At 46.5% G+C, this 17,382-nt stretch overlaps 1 protein-coding gene across 1 annotated transcript in view; it reads right to left on the bottom strand.

Moving 5' to 3' along the window:
- LOC146180267 (uncharacterized) overlaps window positions 1-17,382 on the bottom strand; it is an 81,454-nt gene that overhangs the window by 17,593 nt on the left and 46,479 nt on the right. The window contains exon 5 of the mRNA XM_084579487.1: window positions 16,251-16,415. Coding sequence (XP_084435613.1) covers window positions 16,251-16,415 — 165 coding nt within the window. The remainder of the gene's footprint in view (window positions 1-16,250; window positions 16,416-17,382) is intronic.

Here is a 17,382-nt window from a genome sequence, read left to right as displayed (position 1 = left end):
GTTTGTGATGGGGAAACAAGTGTGCGTGCTTCGAGACACTGGTAGTAATGTCGTTATTGTCCGCCGGGGTTTGGTCCCAAAGAACTGCTTCACAGGGCAGACCGAGAGGATAGTACTTGTCAATGGTACGGTAACCCAGTTACCGGTGGCAAGAGTACCAGTGGACACGCCATATTTCAAAGGCGAGGTGACCGCGCTTTGCATGAAGCAGCCCTTGTATGATCTCGTGCTTGGGAATATACCAGGTGTCAGGGCCCCAGATGATCCCAATCACGACTGGATGACCTCAAGCAGCCTAGAGCTTCATACCTCGCAAGATTCCCGAGAACAGGAGCGACCTGTGAATTTTAGACGATGTGTTGCAGCCTTGGCCAAGCCAACGGAAAAGAAAACACCGCTGTGCGTGCCACCCATTCTTCTGTGTGACATGACAAAGGACCAGTTAGCAGAAGAGCAGCAGAAAGATGTATCCTTAAAACGGCTCTTCCTTAAGGTAGATAAGGAATTCCGATCAGGTAAAGGTAATTCGTACCATTTTTGTGAAGAAGAAGATATTCTTTATCGATATTACTGTATGACATCGGGAAGGATCTTCAAGCAGGTTGTTGTTCCACAAAAACTCCGGCAATCAGTCTTACAAATAGCACATGAAAGTATTATGGCCGGACATCAAGGGATCAGACGTACTACTGATCGTATACTTCAGGACTTTTATTGGCCTGACATACATGGAGATGTTAAACGATTCGTTAAGTCATGTGATAAGTGTCAGAGAACAACACCGAAAGGCAAAGTTGGCATTGCCCCTTTAGGCAACATGCCACTGATTACCACTCCTTTCGAACGAGTGGCCGTTGATCTCATAGGACCTTTCTCACCTACGTCTGATAAAGGAAACCGATATGTGCTCACCTTGATTGACTTTGCAACACGGTACCCAGACGCCGTCGCCCTTCCAGCTATTGATGCTGTGCATGTTGCTGAAGCGCTCGTTGAGATGTTTTCCCGCATTGGCATACCGAAAGAAATGGTGACCGATCAAGGAGCCACGTTCACCTCAGAGCTCATGAGTGAAGTTGGTCGTCTTCTTTCCATCAAGCTTCTGAAGACATCACCTTACCATGCCATGGCAAATGGTCTTGTGGAGAAGTTCAATGGAACATTGAAAACTATGCTGAAGAGGATGTGCCAAGAAAAACCTAGGTCTTGGGATCGGTATCTGGCACCGTTACTGTTTGCATACCGAGAAGTTCCACAAGCAAGCCTTGGGTTTTCTCCTTTTGAGTTGATTTACGGCCGTCATGTGCGAGGACCACTAACAGTACTGAAGGAGCTCTGGACCAATCAGCATATCGATGGAGATACTCGGTCAACGTACACCTACCTCGTCGAGCTCAGAAACCGTTTGGAGGATACGTGCCAGATTGCTCACGAACAACTAGCACGAGCACGTCAGAAACAGAAACTGTATTATAACCGGAAAAGTCGGCCCAGAAAACTGTTACCAGGTGACAAGGTTCTGATTTTGTTACCGACTGAATCCAATAAGCTGCTCATGCAGTGGAAAGGTCCATACGATGTGATAGACCGTAGAAACGATGTGGACTACATCGTGGACCTAGGGCATAAAAGGAAAATTTTTCACATTAACATGTTGAAGAAGTACGAAGAACGAAACCCTCCGACTATTCATCCAGTCTCAGCAGCTGCTGAACTCGACTCCACCTCACTGGACATAGAGACACCTGAAGAGGACTCAGTAGAACTACCTTCTGTGAGCTTGCATCGAACGCAGTGCGCAACGGACGTCAAGTTGGCGTCAAGTCTCTCGGAAGTGCAAGCTGAAGAAGTGCGTGGCTTGCTCCAAGAATTCGAGGGGATTTTCTCAGACTTGCCGGGAAAGACCACATTCACAGAGTGCGCTCTCAGATTGACATCTAATGAACCCATACATATTCCGCAGTACCCTATTCCATTTTCTCTACGTGAAAGTGTAGAGAAAGAGGTGCAGGAAATGTTGAGGATGGGGATCATTGAGAAATCGAAATCCCCCTATCATGCTCCAATAGTAGTCGTAAAGAAACCTGACCAGACACTTAGACTCTGCATCGATTTTCGGGAGCTGAACAAAGTATTAATTTCGGACAGCGAGCCAATACCACGCATTGAGGAAGTTCTTACTCTTGTCGGCACGAAGACTTGCTTTTCCAAGTTTGACTTCACAAAAGGGTACTGGCAAGTGCCAATGGCCTACAACAGTCGTGAGAAAACAGCGTTTTCTAGCATGTCAGGACTGTACCATTTTCTATACATGCCGTTTGGAATCAAAACTGCCCCTGCGGTGTTCGCGCGACTCATGAGGACTGTGCTGGGCGATGTGAAGAACGTTTACCACTACTTCGATGATGTTGTCATCGCCACTGACACATGGCAGGAACATATGGAAACGCTGAAAACAGTATTCGCGAGGATCAAGCGGGCACACTTGACCATAAAACCGAGCAAGTGTGAAATAGGAGAGCCGTCTATCTGTTTCTTAGGTCACCGTATTGGAAACGGCAGGGTAGAACCCCTCCTAAAGACCTTAGACAAGATATTAGGGGCGAAACGGCCGACAACAAAGAAAGTTATGCAGTCGTTTCTTGGCTTGACTGGTTATTACCGGAAGTTTATTCCCCATTATGCCGAAATCACCAAGCCCTTGACAGATCTCATCAGGAAAGGACAGCCTAATGCCATTTCTTGGCAACCAGTGCATGAACATGCGTTCACAGTCCTGAAAGCAAAACTCAGTGAGACTCCTATTTTACAGGCTCCTGATCTCTCGAAAACCTTCGTGCTTCGTACAGACGCATCCACCATAAGTCTCGGAGCAGTACTCTTGCAAACGGGCAACAATAGTATTTTACATCCAGTTGCCTACGCTAGTCGCAATCTGCTGCCCCGAGAAACACGCTATTCAACGATTGAGCGAGAATGTCTAGCTCTTGTCTGGGCAGTGCAGAAGTTTCATATTTATGTGTATGGCAAACATTTCACCATCCAATCTGATCACCAGCCGCTCCAGTACCTGCAATCCGCGAAGCATATGAACAATCGAGTGTTGCGGTGGAGTTTATTCCTCCAGGAATACAACTTCAGCATAGACTACATAAAAGGGAGCGATAACGTTGGTGCCGATTACATGAGCCGTGTGTGAAAGGTGTAGTAGTGTGTTTTGCTGACTGGAATGGGATTTAGAAAAAAAAAAACGAACTCGTGTGTTGCATTGTGGATTGTGAATGGTGTGTGGATTGTGACGAATTTTTGTGTGTTTCTGCTTTGTGGTTATTTGTGTAGTTTGTGCATTTATTTCCTGCCACGTCTCCCCTCCCGGCGCCAGAACAGTTGCAAGAAACTGTCTTGGAACGGGGGGAGGTTGTGATGATGGTGATTGTGGCGAGTGTGCGGGTGGCTAAAAAGGAAGTGAAGTGTGGCCGCGTGCGGGGTGTGCCAGGGCGCGTGAGTTTGTTCCGACAAGCGAACGGGTCGGACGTTCCTGGGCGTCGCTGGCGGCGGAGTTCATCGTCCTGGGCCTGGCGTACAAGGCCGGCTCGCCAGCACCTGCCGGGCACCTGGTCCGGCTCGACCGCTCCATCGCGCCTGGCCGCCGCACTTGTGCTGCCGCACTGGTGCCGCACTTTGCAGTACCCGGGCGTGACGCGGTACCCCGCGGTACACCGCAGTACCCCGGACTGTGAAGCAGACGCCGGACACAGACGCCGGAGCGTGGCCTGCCGCGCTACCGAGTCCTCGGGCGACTGGCGTGAACGGAGCCCGCGTCACACCCCGGCCGCTGGTCTTGTCTCAACCGGACTCGCCTGCACCGGCATCTAGTCCACGAGCGGAAAATCAGAAGTAGGACGGTTTTGTGTTGGGACATATCCTATTAGGATAAGCTAGGCTGTATGCATGTCTGTTGCCAGTTACGTTAATTGGTCAAGAAAAGAAAAGCGTCCGTGTGCCTGTGAACCTGCTCTGCTACCTGCCCAGAGCTCCTGAACGGACCTGGGCCCATATATAACATCACAGCCGGGTTCTTCTAAGCTACCTCTCAAGCGCGTCGTGAACTACATACGTGAGCATGGACTTTCCGTGCTTCCATCGGACAAAGAAGGTGGTTTTGCCGTTTCCTCTTTTGACCTATACTCTTCTAAGGCCAATGAGGCTGTGTCATCCGTTTTTGACTTGCGTGAGGATGTGGCTATACTAAAAGTAAAAGCCAAAGCTAAGAAGATGTGCAACCAGTTCAACCTCAGTAAGCTTGCCAAGGCAATAGCAGAGTCAAAGAAAGATTTCTTAGACGTTTTCTTCAGCGTTAAAACCCATAAACCTGAACAGCCGTTCAGGGTTATCATATCTGAAACTGGGACTTGGCAGAAAACTGTTTCCCTATATTTGCAAGAAAAGTTAAACCCGTTAAGAAATGACGACCCTTTCAGTGTTAAGAATTCTGACGAAATCATAGAGTTTGTCCGAGACGTGCCTGGTGGAAACATTAATGCATTTTCTGTTGACATAAAGGATTTGTATTACTCGTTGCCAAATGACAAGGTACTCTGCTGTGTTGAGGAGTGCATTGAAGATTTCGGGTGTGTTGCTTTTCAAAACACAGCGGGTGTATCAGTGGGTAGCTTCCTTGAACTTTTAGCATTTTACTTGAAATCAACGTTCATTAACTGGAAAGGTAAACCATACCTTCAGAAGGACGGTATATGCATCGGTTCATGCCTGGCGCCGGTTTTAAGCAACATGTTTTTATCTAAACTTGACAAGACTGTTATCAGTCGCCTTGATGGTATGGACGTGTTGCAAATCTTTAGATTTGTTGACGATTTCTTAATTCTTGTCAACAGTGACTCTGGCTCATTAGAGTCAAAGGCCATTAACATTTTGACCGTCATGAAGGAATGTTTTGACCCACTGGTTTTAACCACTGAATTGCCAGTAAATGACACTATCAGGTTTTTAGACCTCATCTTCACCTTCCACCCTAATCGCATTTGCTGGGCCTACCAGCCTCGCAGTAATAAACCTGTACTGTCGTATCATTCCGCACATTCAAAACTCGTAAAAAGAGCCATCGTCAGCATGTGTTTCCAGAACTCTCTGAAAAAGTCGTGTACCCACAAGATAACTGAAAGTTTTAAAGAGCAATCCACAAGGTTGACTAATGCTGGGTACCCTGCCGATGTCCAGGTATCTGTCGCCGAGAAACTTCTGAGAAAATTCAATAGTAATCAGTGTCAACAGCCTCCGTTGTCCGATGGAAGAAAACGCTTTGTTGTTATGCCGTATATGCACAGAATTTCACACAATCTAAAGAGAATTGGACGTAGGGCAAACACAACTGTCGTATTTTCAGCTCCAAAAAAACTCGCTTCCTTGTGCAAGATTGGCAAATCAAACAGTAACGGAGCACGAGCTTGCACGACTCGTCATCTGAAGCCTTACGTCAGTTGCATTGAAGGTGTTGTGTACAAGATACCTTTATCATGCGGTAGCCACTACGTCGGACAGATACAGGATGGTGCCTAAATCAGCGATTAATGGAACACGCACGTAACGTAAAGAATGGGAAGGGTAGTACTCTTGTTGATCATATTCTTTCTTGTGAATCGAAAACTTGCAAACCGTACTTGGAACAAACAGTTGTGCTAGCAAGAAATTTTGACATGACCACGCGAATGATAATTGAAGCTGAGAAGATAAATGCTTGCGGAGAGACTTGTGTTAGCACTCCGTCTATTAGTTTATGCGATAAAGAACTCTCTTTTCTCCGGCGGTGATACTGTCAGCACAAGTGATTTCCTATCTTTGGCGTATAATTGTGCTGCATGTCTGAAATAAAGATTGTTGGAAGTTAGCGCTCGTGTTGTTCGTTCTTCATGTCCTGTCTGCTTTGCGCTACAGTCTCGCTATGTACCCTGTTGTTTTTATAGGTCACAAGTGATATTCACGTATTTGAGGTTCCCTCTTTGCGAAGACTTCATTCATGCTTCATTTGCTTTCTAGGGTTTAGTATTCACTCGCATAATGATCGCACTCGCATAAATCACAAACCTGAATTTTGGGGTCAAAATTTGATTTTTTAAATTCCCCACGTAATGATCGCACCCCGAATCAATATTACTAGAACAAACTTAGTTTCACAGCTCCACCCGGAGAGGTGTCCCCGGTGGCTGTCGCGTGAACTAACGACGCTGCAGTCGACGCTTGCTCCTTGCCGGGCGCGTCGTCTGCTACACGCGGCGTGGAAGCATGGAGCGGCCAGCATACACGTAGCTGCTACATGCTGCCGTTGCACTCTGCACGGGTGCAGTGAAGTTATGACTACATTATGATAGTTTTGGGTTCGAAGGCATGCATTTTCTCAGAGAATGCGTTTGTGTGATGCAAAATTTAATGCCGTGAAACAAGTGTGACAGCGCTGTCGACTTGCTCTCCAGAACCAGCGTTCTAGTAACGTTGTCTGCTCTTCGGTTTCATTTCTTTTTATTATGCAATATCCCGACGCGCAATTCATTTCATATTATATTATGACAGCCGTTCATTGCAGAGCGTTCAGCGTGCTGTCATTCAATTTTTCGCTTCTTATTTAGTAGCACCTACCTTCTTTTCCAGTTTCAGTCCAATCTATGACAGGAATTCAAGCCGCCTACATGTGTGCCTCTAATTATATCCTGTTCACTGTAAACGTAGGGTGTGCGCGCAGAGAAGGTGCTGCGTCTTTACCCTAAAATCAAAAACAAATAGACGTACGCTTTGCCAACTACGTGCCAGCCTCTAGATGCCTAAAATTGGCGGAATGAAGAGACGGCATTATCGCATCCTCTTTAAGACAAAGCTTTCTGTGTTTTTTTAAACAATAGGCCTCTTCATGCTAGCCTGCATGCAAATTTGCGCCGGGTTCAACGAAGCCTATTGAAACGATTACTTGGAAGTCCGTCATTTGTTCGTGTCACTGATAGACTTCCTTGAGATTAAAAGGTGGGCACAAGCTCTGCACATAAGAGATAACTTACTCCGAAGTGGACAATTTCTGATTTGCATTTAGAAAAGGAACTATATTCAAATACTCTTGTGATAGTTCGTGTAGCAAGGCTCTTTATTTTCTTGCTGGCACATATTTCGAACGCAAAGGCATTATATGCCAAAGAGAAAGCACCCTAATAATCATGCTGCTCCGTGAGTTTCGACAGCAATGCCAGTAGAGAACTTGCAAGCTTCCAAATTGGCCCAGCTGAGCTAGCTTCATGAACGGGTTTTGATTTTGTTCATTTTGAGTTCCTCGCAGTACCAGCAATGAAGAAAATTTGAGTATTTTCGCGACGAGGAAATAGACGAGCCATGAGGGCGAGGAAATTTGTTTGTTGAGAAGACTTCTGTCATTGAGCGGTTAATTGTCACGGCAACGATACATTGCGCAAAACGTTCTCATATCATGTGAATTGAGCGTTGATTACAGCTCTTCTGAAGCATTTTAGTGAAGCGAAATTCTGCACGGGGCTTCCAACTCGGAGCTAATGCGAAGAAAGGAGACATCATAAAAACTGCCGAAAAATTCGACAAGCAAGAGGATCACAAAAATTTAAATATCTTTAAAATAACCGAGCATGCGGCGTAAAAAACGCAGCGAGCTGCAGCAGCTGACAAGAAAAAAGGGAAAAAAGATAATAAAGGAATAAAGCCTTTATTTGATTGAAGGGATGACTCTTGGCCGCTGTTTGGGTAATTAGGGAGTTAGGAGGGATGGGAGTGTAGCTTATCGCTTCTTCACGGTTCTTCAAGCTGTTTCTCATAGTTAAAAGGTAAGCGTCTAAAAAGCTCAGGAGAGGACTTAGATCGGCATCTACTAGCTAGGCCTTCCAGACTTGCAATGGCATGGTACGTCAAGCTCCTGCCTGGACTGAGGTATGTCGAACAGCTGCATTTTTGTGAGGCGGGCGAGCATAAAAGCTTCTGAGCTTCTGAATGAGCTCCTTAATGTATGCATTGAAGTGAATTCACTGCAAATATGGTTTTTGCTGAAGCAATACAAAATCACATGAAAAAAAAAAAGATGGTCAGGGGAAGCTAGGGATGCTAGTGCTCATTTCCCACTAAACACTAAAAAGGATTATGCTGCCCACTCAAAACATTTCCCAAAAGAAGTATAATGTTCTTCTCTTAATTGCTTGTAACCTTGCAATGTTTGTCTATGTTGATGAAGTCAAGTTCTGGTTGTTTGCTGCATTTCATTAGAATTCGACATTAGTGCTGTTTACTATTGCATTTTTGCTCACTTTTCTTGTTGCGCTAATAAATAACAGAGGTTCATACATTTCACTTCTAATGATGCCCTTTCCTGCACTGTAGGTACCTTGAATATCGTGTTTTAAAACTGCAATCAAGTGCTAGTTTGAAATTACATTAACTTCCCCTACAAGCAGTAAAACTATGTCGTTTTTCTTTTCTGTGTGTGTGTGTGTGTGTGTAAAGGGGAAGGGTGCGACTTGATTACTCGAAATAGAAGTTTTTTGAATAGACTCATGCGCTTGTTCAGTCATTTCCTTTCACAGTGCACACACCCATTCTCACTGATTCCTCTTTTAGCAAACTCATTAAATAACTCTTCACATCTGACGTTGTTTTAGACGACAAAGGATTCGGAGCTATGTTCCACGCCATACCTCAAAACTGAGACATTAAAAAAAGCGCTTCTGAGTAGGCGACGATGCAGGCCGTTTATTTTTAATCTGTGTTCACTATATCGTTCGACGCGAGTAGCCAGACTTGATGCACTTTTTATGAACAGGCTGCCAAGGCTAGCAGATTTCTGCCTGTAATAGAGACAATCTGCGCAGCGCAGCAGTAAATGTGACATCCACTGCGTTACCTTCTAAGGATAGAGTGCTCCTATGCACTGAAAATTTGGCTAATTTGTTTGCATGACAGAATCTATGCTGTAAAAGAACATACTACAAAACACAGGCTAGGGAGTAAAGAAAGGAACAGTGCTTGCGAGCAAGCCGATGGCACTAACACTTGTTTCACGGAATTAACAAGTCAATTTCGAATAACACAAACGTGTTCTCCAAGGTAATGCGTCGCTTTGAAGCCAAAGCTGTCGCAATGTAGTTATAATTATACTGCAGCCATGCACAGTGCAACGGCAGCACGCAAAAGCTACGTGTGTGCTGGCCGCTCCACGCTTTCGGGCCGCGTGTAGCAGACGACGCACCCGGCAAGAGGCAAGAGTTGACTGCCGCGCCGCTAGTTCTCGCGACCGACACGCTCCTCTGCTGGGCAGTATGAGGAGCTGTGAAACTGAAGGTGAATTTCAATCACAGAACCAGAGCGACCCACACGCTCCGCAACAAAACGTCCAAATCCGGCGGAGAGCATGCGTTCCGACTCTGTGTTTCGAACACTCGCGCTCCGGTCGGAGCAAGTAGGTGGCGCTCGCGAGCTGACAGAGGAAAAACCCGTCATTCCTTGCGCTTGTCTGCGCCTCATGTACTACGGGCCGTATCGTCTGTTTTCAAACCTGTAACGTATCTAAGTTGCTCCCGCAGGTTCTTGAGATGTTGACATCAACAATCTACGCGATAATTTTATTCATGGTCGCACAGTCAAACGCGGGCGCACACAGTAACAGTTCCTCGGCAGTTTTTCGAATAAAACAGTCGCGGTGCGCAGTTTCCAGCTGCCCAAACATAGCAGTAATTGAATGGCTTGGAGTTTACGAAATTGAAGCTAAGAACGTTGATTGAAGCACATACAGACAGTTTTGCTGTCGCCCTTTTAAATGAGGCTGCTCTCCAACCTGCTGTCCCCAAGAGAGAGCACTTGTTCGCGACGAGAATTTGCATCGCGGCGGCAAGTACTGATCGTCTGCTAAAAAGCACGAAGGGTGGAGCCTGCGCGGCCGATGCAACAAGCGAGCGGAAATGAAGAGTGCCGCTGAAGGAGTACGTCACGCCAACTACCGGCTGGTTTTGCCAGTTTCGGCGGAGCACTTTTGACTGCTCCACAGAGCGGCCTTGGCTCGACGATTGCTCCTCTTCTGCGTTTGGAAGACGCGATCCGTGTTCCGGATCTGCGTTTGGAAGACAATTGCTCCGAAAGGAGCAGAAAATGTTGCTCTGGAAGTGCTCCGGTCCTGCGATTGGAATTCACCATGAGTTTGTTCTAGTAACGTTGCCCCGAACTTGCCTTCGCCGCCATTTTTGTTTTCATGTCCCGCACTGCTATAGCGGCAGCCGCCTGTTAGTTGATCTGCAGTCATCCTGCAGTGAATGCATTCCGACGAGTTCCCATGATTCCTTGATTAAAACATGCTTTGCAGCGTTCGCCATTTTGCGATTCAGCAGCGTCGCAGCGTGCTTTGTGATTTTGTGTGAGTTTACGCCATTTCACCATGAGGCGGTATGGCAGTTACACCACCGCGTTCAAGCTCAAGGCTGTTGACTATGCACTGCAGCATGGCAACCGCACTGCTGGCAGGCATTTCGGCATTGACAAAATCAGGATAAGCTATTGGAAGAAGCAACGCGAGAAGCTGATGGTTACGAACAAGACACGGCGGGCTTTCCGCGCACCCAAAACGGGCAAGTTCCCGGAGGCGGTTCTAGAATACATGAGGGACCTGTGCAGTGTCATTAGAACTGATACAGACGCAGGCGCGCACTACTGCCAGGAAGCTGGGAATCGCCGTAAAGGATATCCGCGCTAGCTCCGGTTGGACGACTCACTTTACGCGACGAAATAGACTTTCTCTGAGGCGGCGGACGCCGTTGTGCCAGTGGCTCCCATCCGCGTATGAAAGCAAAGTGATAGACTTCCATCACTTTGTCACTAGGCTTCGAGAAAAAAGCAGTTACCTCAGGTCGCAAATTGGAAATGCCAATCAGACTCCTTTGACGTTAGACATGCCCTGAAATACAACTATGAACGAGAAGGGTGCTCGGAGCGTCCCCGTAAAGACGTCTGGCACAGAAAAGCAGCGATGCACAGTCATGCTTCCTGTGACGGCCTACGGGCGAAAGCTGCCACCATATGTCATCCTCAAACGGAAGACTATTCCAAAGGGAAACTTTCCCCGTGGCATCCATATACGTGCACAAATGAAAGGATGGATGACTGCAGACCTTATGGTTAACTGGATTAAGACTGCTTGGGCTTCTGGTTTTGGACAGTTTCAGAGGTCACCTTGTGGACAGCGTGCGTGCTAAGCTTAAAAAGCTGCACACGAACACTGCAGTGATTCCTGGGGGTCTGACTTCGCTATTGCAGCCTCTCAATGTTTCGCTGAACAAACCGTTCAAAGACAGTGTTCGAAGACTTTATGCAGAGTGGGTGGAGATGGGCCAGCATAATTTGACGCCGAGCGGAAAGATCAGAAGGCCATCCGTGGAGATGTTTTGCTCATGGATCGCAGAAACGTGGAGCAGTACACCCGACGAGGTAGTGGCCAAGAGAAAGACCGACTGAAGTAGAGACCTGCACAGAAAACAGGGTCCTATGGGACCGCGTGCGCCAACTTTTGTTACCTTTTTTGCCGTTGAGGACGCTTGGTTGACCTGTTTATCTGCCATTATCGTAAGCAATAAATTATACATTTTTTTTTAAACAAACCGTAACTAAATTTAAAAAAAAAAAAAGAACTTCGTTCGAGTTATACTTCAAAAATTTTGCCTTTTTGTATTTTAGCAGAGGGTGTTTATTTTTTTAAGTTTTTCTCTCGCCAAAGGACATACCGCGATTCCGCTTTGTACAACGGCACTGCAGTTACCCGCTGCGCATGTGCAGAACAGGTACCCGTGCATTAAAGTGTGGACAGATCATTAAACTATAACGGCGAAGAAAAATAACAAAACTAACAGACCCTTCTTATCAACAGGTTTACCTGTAGTGTTCTTTCCCAACGGCGAAGGCTATAAACTAGAAGGTGCGCGCTGGAGCAGTGCTATCTGTGCAGGTCTGTATTTCATTCGGTCTTGGCCAAGAGCTTCAAGTAGACAGACATATCGAACGCATTGGATGGAACAGAAGATGACTTTCTGTGAGATTGCGAAGATGCTCCCAGCGACGACACTGCCATTTCTGATGATGAGTTGTGCAGCAATGAAAGCGAGGATGCCGAGGATTGAGACTCGGATTAGAGTACTGAACGTGAAAAAATAAATGGACATTGTGCAGTTCATGTGAGGCTTTTACAATGTGCATGTTTATTGCGAAGGTAAGCCTTACTCAACTTTTATTTTTGGTTGTAATCGAGATATCTGTTCTAAGACGTCTGACCTGCAACTTGTTTGCGTTTTCGCTGCTCAAAAATGTTTTGTGCTAAATTTACCCCGCGTAATGATCGCACCCCGAAATTTGCGCCAGTTTTTTTTAAAAAGAAGTGAGATCATTATGCGAGTAAATATGGTATGTGGTTTGAGCCACTAGCAAGCCTATTACGGTGGAATGAGGTGAAGAAGATGGCTGCACAATATGAAAAAAAAGTAAGCAAGGGTTTAGGGAGAGCCTCCATTTCGACAAGAAAACTCGTCTTTTTCTGGGCACCCAGGTGAAGACATGTTCCCTTGTTGAAACGACGGCTTGCAAACTGAGGCTCCCACTACACTCTTCTTTGTATCCTTAATAAACATATATATATACATATTGCTGCGAAGAAGGTCGGCAGTGGCGCGAGAGGAGCCCTTGCGCTAGGCTAGCCATTAAATCCTCCTTCACCATGTTGCCATGTTGTGCCATCTTCTTGCTTGTCGCCACGTAACAATATATATATACAGTCGAACCCGGTTATATCGAACCCGGATATATCGAATTTTGGTTATATCGAACTCACGAAATGTCCCCTTGAAAATCCCATGTAAAAGTATAGGAAAGCCGCGTCATATATCGAACTCAATTTCTCCGGTCGTTCGATATATCGAACTCCGCACCACGCACTGGAAAGTGTGCCTTCCCCTAAGACGATCGCATCACCCTTGGCCGTTTGCCACGTGACATTTTCAAGCCACGCGCGGAGGGAATGAGAGGGGACAGTTCGGCGACAGCTGGTCTGGGCAGCGCCGCACCCATTCCCCAAAGGTGCGCGCATCTGCAGTTGTCGTTTCCCGCGCGCCAACACATGACGTTCGCAAGCCATGTGCGTGGGTGTGCCCATTCTTTTGCTGAGCTATCTCTCTCCTTCAGCACACGCAACGCATGCGCCAAGCCAGCTCAGCCCGTTTTCAGACAGACGTCGGACGCTTTCTCCAGTGTCTGTTGCGAACCCTCTACGTGCGGCAGCGCGGCGCCGGACGTGGCTATGGCGCCTGCGCCAGCTCTCTCTGTTTTTTTTTTTTTTTTTGCGAGAGTCATCCTTTTTTATCGTTGGCTGGCTGTACGCGCGGCGTAGCGTAAGATATGGCAGCTGCGGACGTTAAAAAGCGGCAGGGATTTTTTTTTTTTTTTGCGGGGATGTTTTTTTTTTTTTATCGTTTATCCTTGCATGTATGAATCAGCGAAAGCACGCGGTCAGCTGCTGCGATCATGACGCCCGCCCCAAGCGCAGCGTGATAAATCGAACCAGGCTTGTGCAATCAAGCCATCGCGGGCACTCTGCCAAGTTCGCTCCCCGCCACCGCAGGAGCTATAAAAAGATAAACGCGCCCTGACGTTATCGCTGCGCAGCATCTTTGCACGCTGCCAATGAGCTGTGGATGAGACGACCGAAACGGACTGAAGCGCGCCATCGACATGCAAGCGAAAATGCTCGCGATTTCCTGCCGCCAGAAACCTTGTTTTGAGCTGCCGCGGTGGCTCGAGCGGCGAGAGGGACGCAGTTCCAACAAGTTTGAAAATTTTCGCTCTGTCGCTGCTGCTCGTCGCTTGCATGTGAGCGAGCTAGCCTTAACGCATTTTTATTTTTTTTTTTCAAATTCTCGGGTGCAAAAGTGGAGGTTGGGTTCCTTATGCGAGTGGGTTGATTACGCGACAAATACGGTATCGTTTTTTCGCATCGTAAGTGCCGTCACAAGCCGATTTCAGTATATCGAATTATCGATATATCGAACTATTTCGCGATCCCCTTTGAGTTCGATATATCCGGGTTCAACTGTATATACTATACATATTTTACACTATTTTTATGTCTCTGTTATTTGCCCTGTACCTGGCTACAGAGGGCCTTGTCTGGCATCTGTTGAGTATATATATATATTTATGGCGAGAATTAGCGATACACTAAGGTTTGCTTTGTAGTTGTTTGGCACCTTTCGTAAATGTGACATATCGTAATCACTGACAGCTGCCCCAACGCGGCTTATTGTTTTGCGGCGCAGCCTAGTTGCGCACAGGCACCAATTAAGCGGCATGAGTGTGGCTCTCCCTCGCACTCCTTCTCTAGCATTTCGTGCCTTTAAAAGCTTTGCTTAAATTGCAAAAAAAAAAAAAAAAACAATTCGAGAGTACTGCAGAATTGGCACTGGAGAAATGCGAAAGCCTGTGCGTGGCTGCTTTGGCACACATTCATTTGGTTTACAGGAAGGCTCAGTACCTGTCACACTTATGCCTGCAATGTGAGATTTTAAGGTACACCGTCGGTGATCATTGAAGTGTGGGATTGGCGGTAAGGCTGTGCTCCTATTCCATGGTGTTCTCATAGCCACGAGATATTCTGAGACAAGCCAGAATCACCTGAAGTGGAGGAACAAAGTTTTTTTTTCCATTGTGCCACTGCACTCTCCCAACAATGTCATCGCGCTGCCACCCTCTCTCATGATGTCACATTGTTGCTGGGATGCGGCATGACGTCACCATGAGCGCACCCCTTTTGCCATGCCATGTTGCCATGAAGATGGCAGGAACGCTATACAAGGAGAACTAAGATACGTTTCTCATGTACTGACCGTGGCTTAGTCTGTTAACGTGCTTGCTTGGTCATTGTAGAGGCAGGAGTTCGATTCCTTGTGGAGGATGATTTTTTTTAAACAGAATCCCGTCGTCATTTGATTGACAGGCCGAGTGTGACACTTTCTGTGGATGGGCGGACGCACTCATGAGCCTATAAATGCCCAAGTTTCACTTGTGTGGTTCATACATAGGAGCGGACACTGGGCGTGAGCTTACGATGTAACATATACATCCCTTCCCCACACTGAACGAATGTTGGAACCTTGAGGAAAACGGTACTTTTGCACCCCCATCCCCGATCCTGCATGGGTTGGAATAAACTACAAAAGGTTCCGGGGACATGCAACTGCAGAAAACGACAGCACTCCGATTGTGTCCCCTAAGCAGACTGTACAGTGCAGCTTCTGCAGGTGCCCCCATAGCAGGGAAACACATGAAGTCACAGCTCCCAAGGAGCAGCAGTTTCAGGCTCCACCGCCAGGTGCACCAGTTCAAGAAAAACAAAGGAAAAAAGCTTATGTCTTTGTGCAAGGAACGATGCAATTTTAGTCTTCTTAGGAATGCCAGCTTTCATTACAGTACTGAAGCGCTTCACCTAAAATTTTATGCAGTATCCCTTTAAGCTAGCAGCATGAAAAACAGGGCAAAGTGGGAGATGACACAAGTATTGTCGTCTCCCACTTTGTCCTGTTTTTTACACTGCTTCAGCACGATTCCACATCAACTCACCCATTTTTCTGGTGTCCTTGACCCCTCACTACTAAGTGGTTCATGTTGCCGTGGTCTCACACTCTAGCCAGTGTGTCTAAACAGATGCACAGGTCACTGCTATAGGTGATCTTTCAAAAGAAGTTCACTTCAGTTCAAGGCACCATGTGGTGTAAACTCAGATTCTAAAAAAAGTGTTGAGCCAGTCTGAACATAGAAGGACCCAATAGAAGCCTAATAATAAATTGAAGGGAGTCTTTTCTTTGTCCTTGCTGGCATTTTGCATACAAAAATCAGCAAATCTAAAGAATTTCCCTCTACTAAATATTACCTTGTTGAATGAAAATGGGGCGGGGGACAACTGCGTAGCCTGCTGTGGTCTCAAGTGCCGCATTCGCAGTGTCAACCAAAAAGGCAGTTGCACTGCAGTTCTGTTTTCACAGGCAAACAAATTTTGCAAGCATCACTGAAATGAGGAACAAATTTCAGAGCCACATTTTACAGAAAAAAAAAACAACATTGTACAACTGCTCAGGGCAGTTCCTCCGCACAAGTATATCAGCTATACCACTTCCAAACTGAAATTCACCCCCCACTGTAGCAACTCCGCTCACCTGACTTGAGCTTTATCTCAAGAGACTGGGCATTGCAGAAGCGCAGATAACTTTGCTGGGCACACCACTGGGCCGCTCGGGAGACAACGCTGCTGAAGGGCTCGTACGTTGGCATCGTGAAGGCGCCACCAGCCGACTGCCTCACTGGTACAAAATCAGCCACACCTGTACACAGGTGAGACAAATTCTTATGCCTGTGTATGTGCCTTTTTTTTACACCACTCTTTGTACAAAGATGCGAGCTAATATTAATGACTTGTTTCTGACACAATATTAAAAAGATAATAAAACAAGAAAGCTAGCCTTCTGACCATCATTCTTCCTTTGGGTGGCAAAATAACACGCAGAGAGCCTAGTGCAAAGTGATATTTGCATGTCCAGTAAAAAGAAGAGTAATCGCCAGGCATTTGAGCTTGAGATGAGCAACTGCCCTCTCACAATATCCCAAACTTTTGTTATGCCCATACATGTGCACAAATTTGCATAATCTTCCCTTTCTCGATCAGCAAGGCAGTGCAAAGGAGACAATGGGTGGACAAGTCTGCCAGTCTGGCTCACAAGATTGACGAAAGGCTCTCGATCCTGGGCCTGACTGAGTGAGGACACCTCCATCAAATTTTATAAGCTGTCACTTGGCTCTGAAACCAATCAATTATGACACAGCAACCGGTTCAATGCAAGCATTCTGCCCCATGCCACTCCGCATGTAGGTGGTGAACAAAATTCCACACAGGTAGCAATGTACGCTCAAAGATGCTGCAACAAGGGCCTCTGATCAATACACAAAGGTAGTGTGCCTGCACAAATCTGAAATAATAGCAACTTTGAAGCAGCCAGTATACTTCTGGCAAAAAAAAGTTAATTACAGAAAATCTGTTCTGAAGATTGGCATGTTTTTGGTGCACCTGTAGCACTTTTCCATGACACCTGACTCAGCTTACAGGAAAGAGTTCGTGCACCATGTCGATGCTACACATTGCGCACCTCAGCTCAACGGCTTAAGTTGAAAGAAGCATATCTACTTCAGTATGTGGTCTCGCATTTGTAGAGGCCCAAGCAGCTGATGGAAGAAAATTTAATGGAAGTCACTATGCAGAAAGGCTCAAAGTTGCTGAAGGCTTGCTACCAGAAG

This window comes from Amblyomma maculatum, chromosome 9 (genome assembly GCF_055883805.1).
Source record: "Amblyomma maculatum isolate TAMU_Amacu chromosome 9, ASM5588380v1, whole genome shotgun sequence".
In the NCBI taxonomy this organism is placed as follows: domain Eukaryota; kingdom Metazoa; phylum Arthropoda; class Arachnida; order Ixodida; family Ixodidae; genus Amblyomma; species Amblyomma maculatum.
This window is presented reverse-complemented; position numbering and strand designations above follow the sequence as displayed.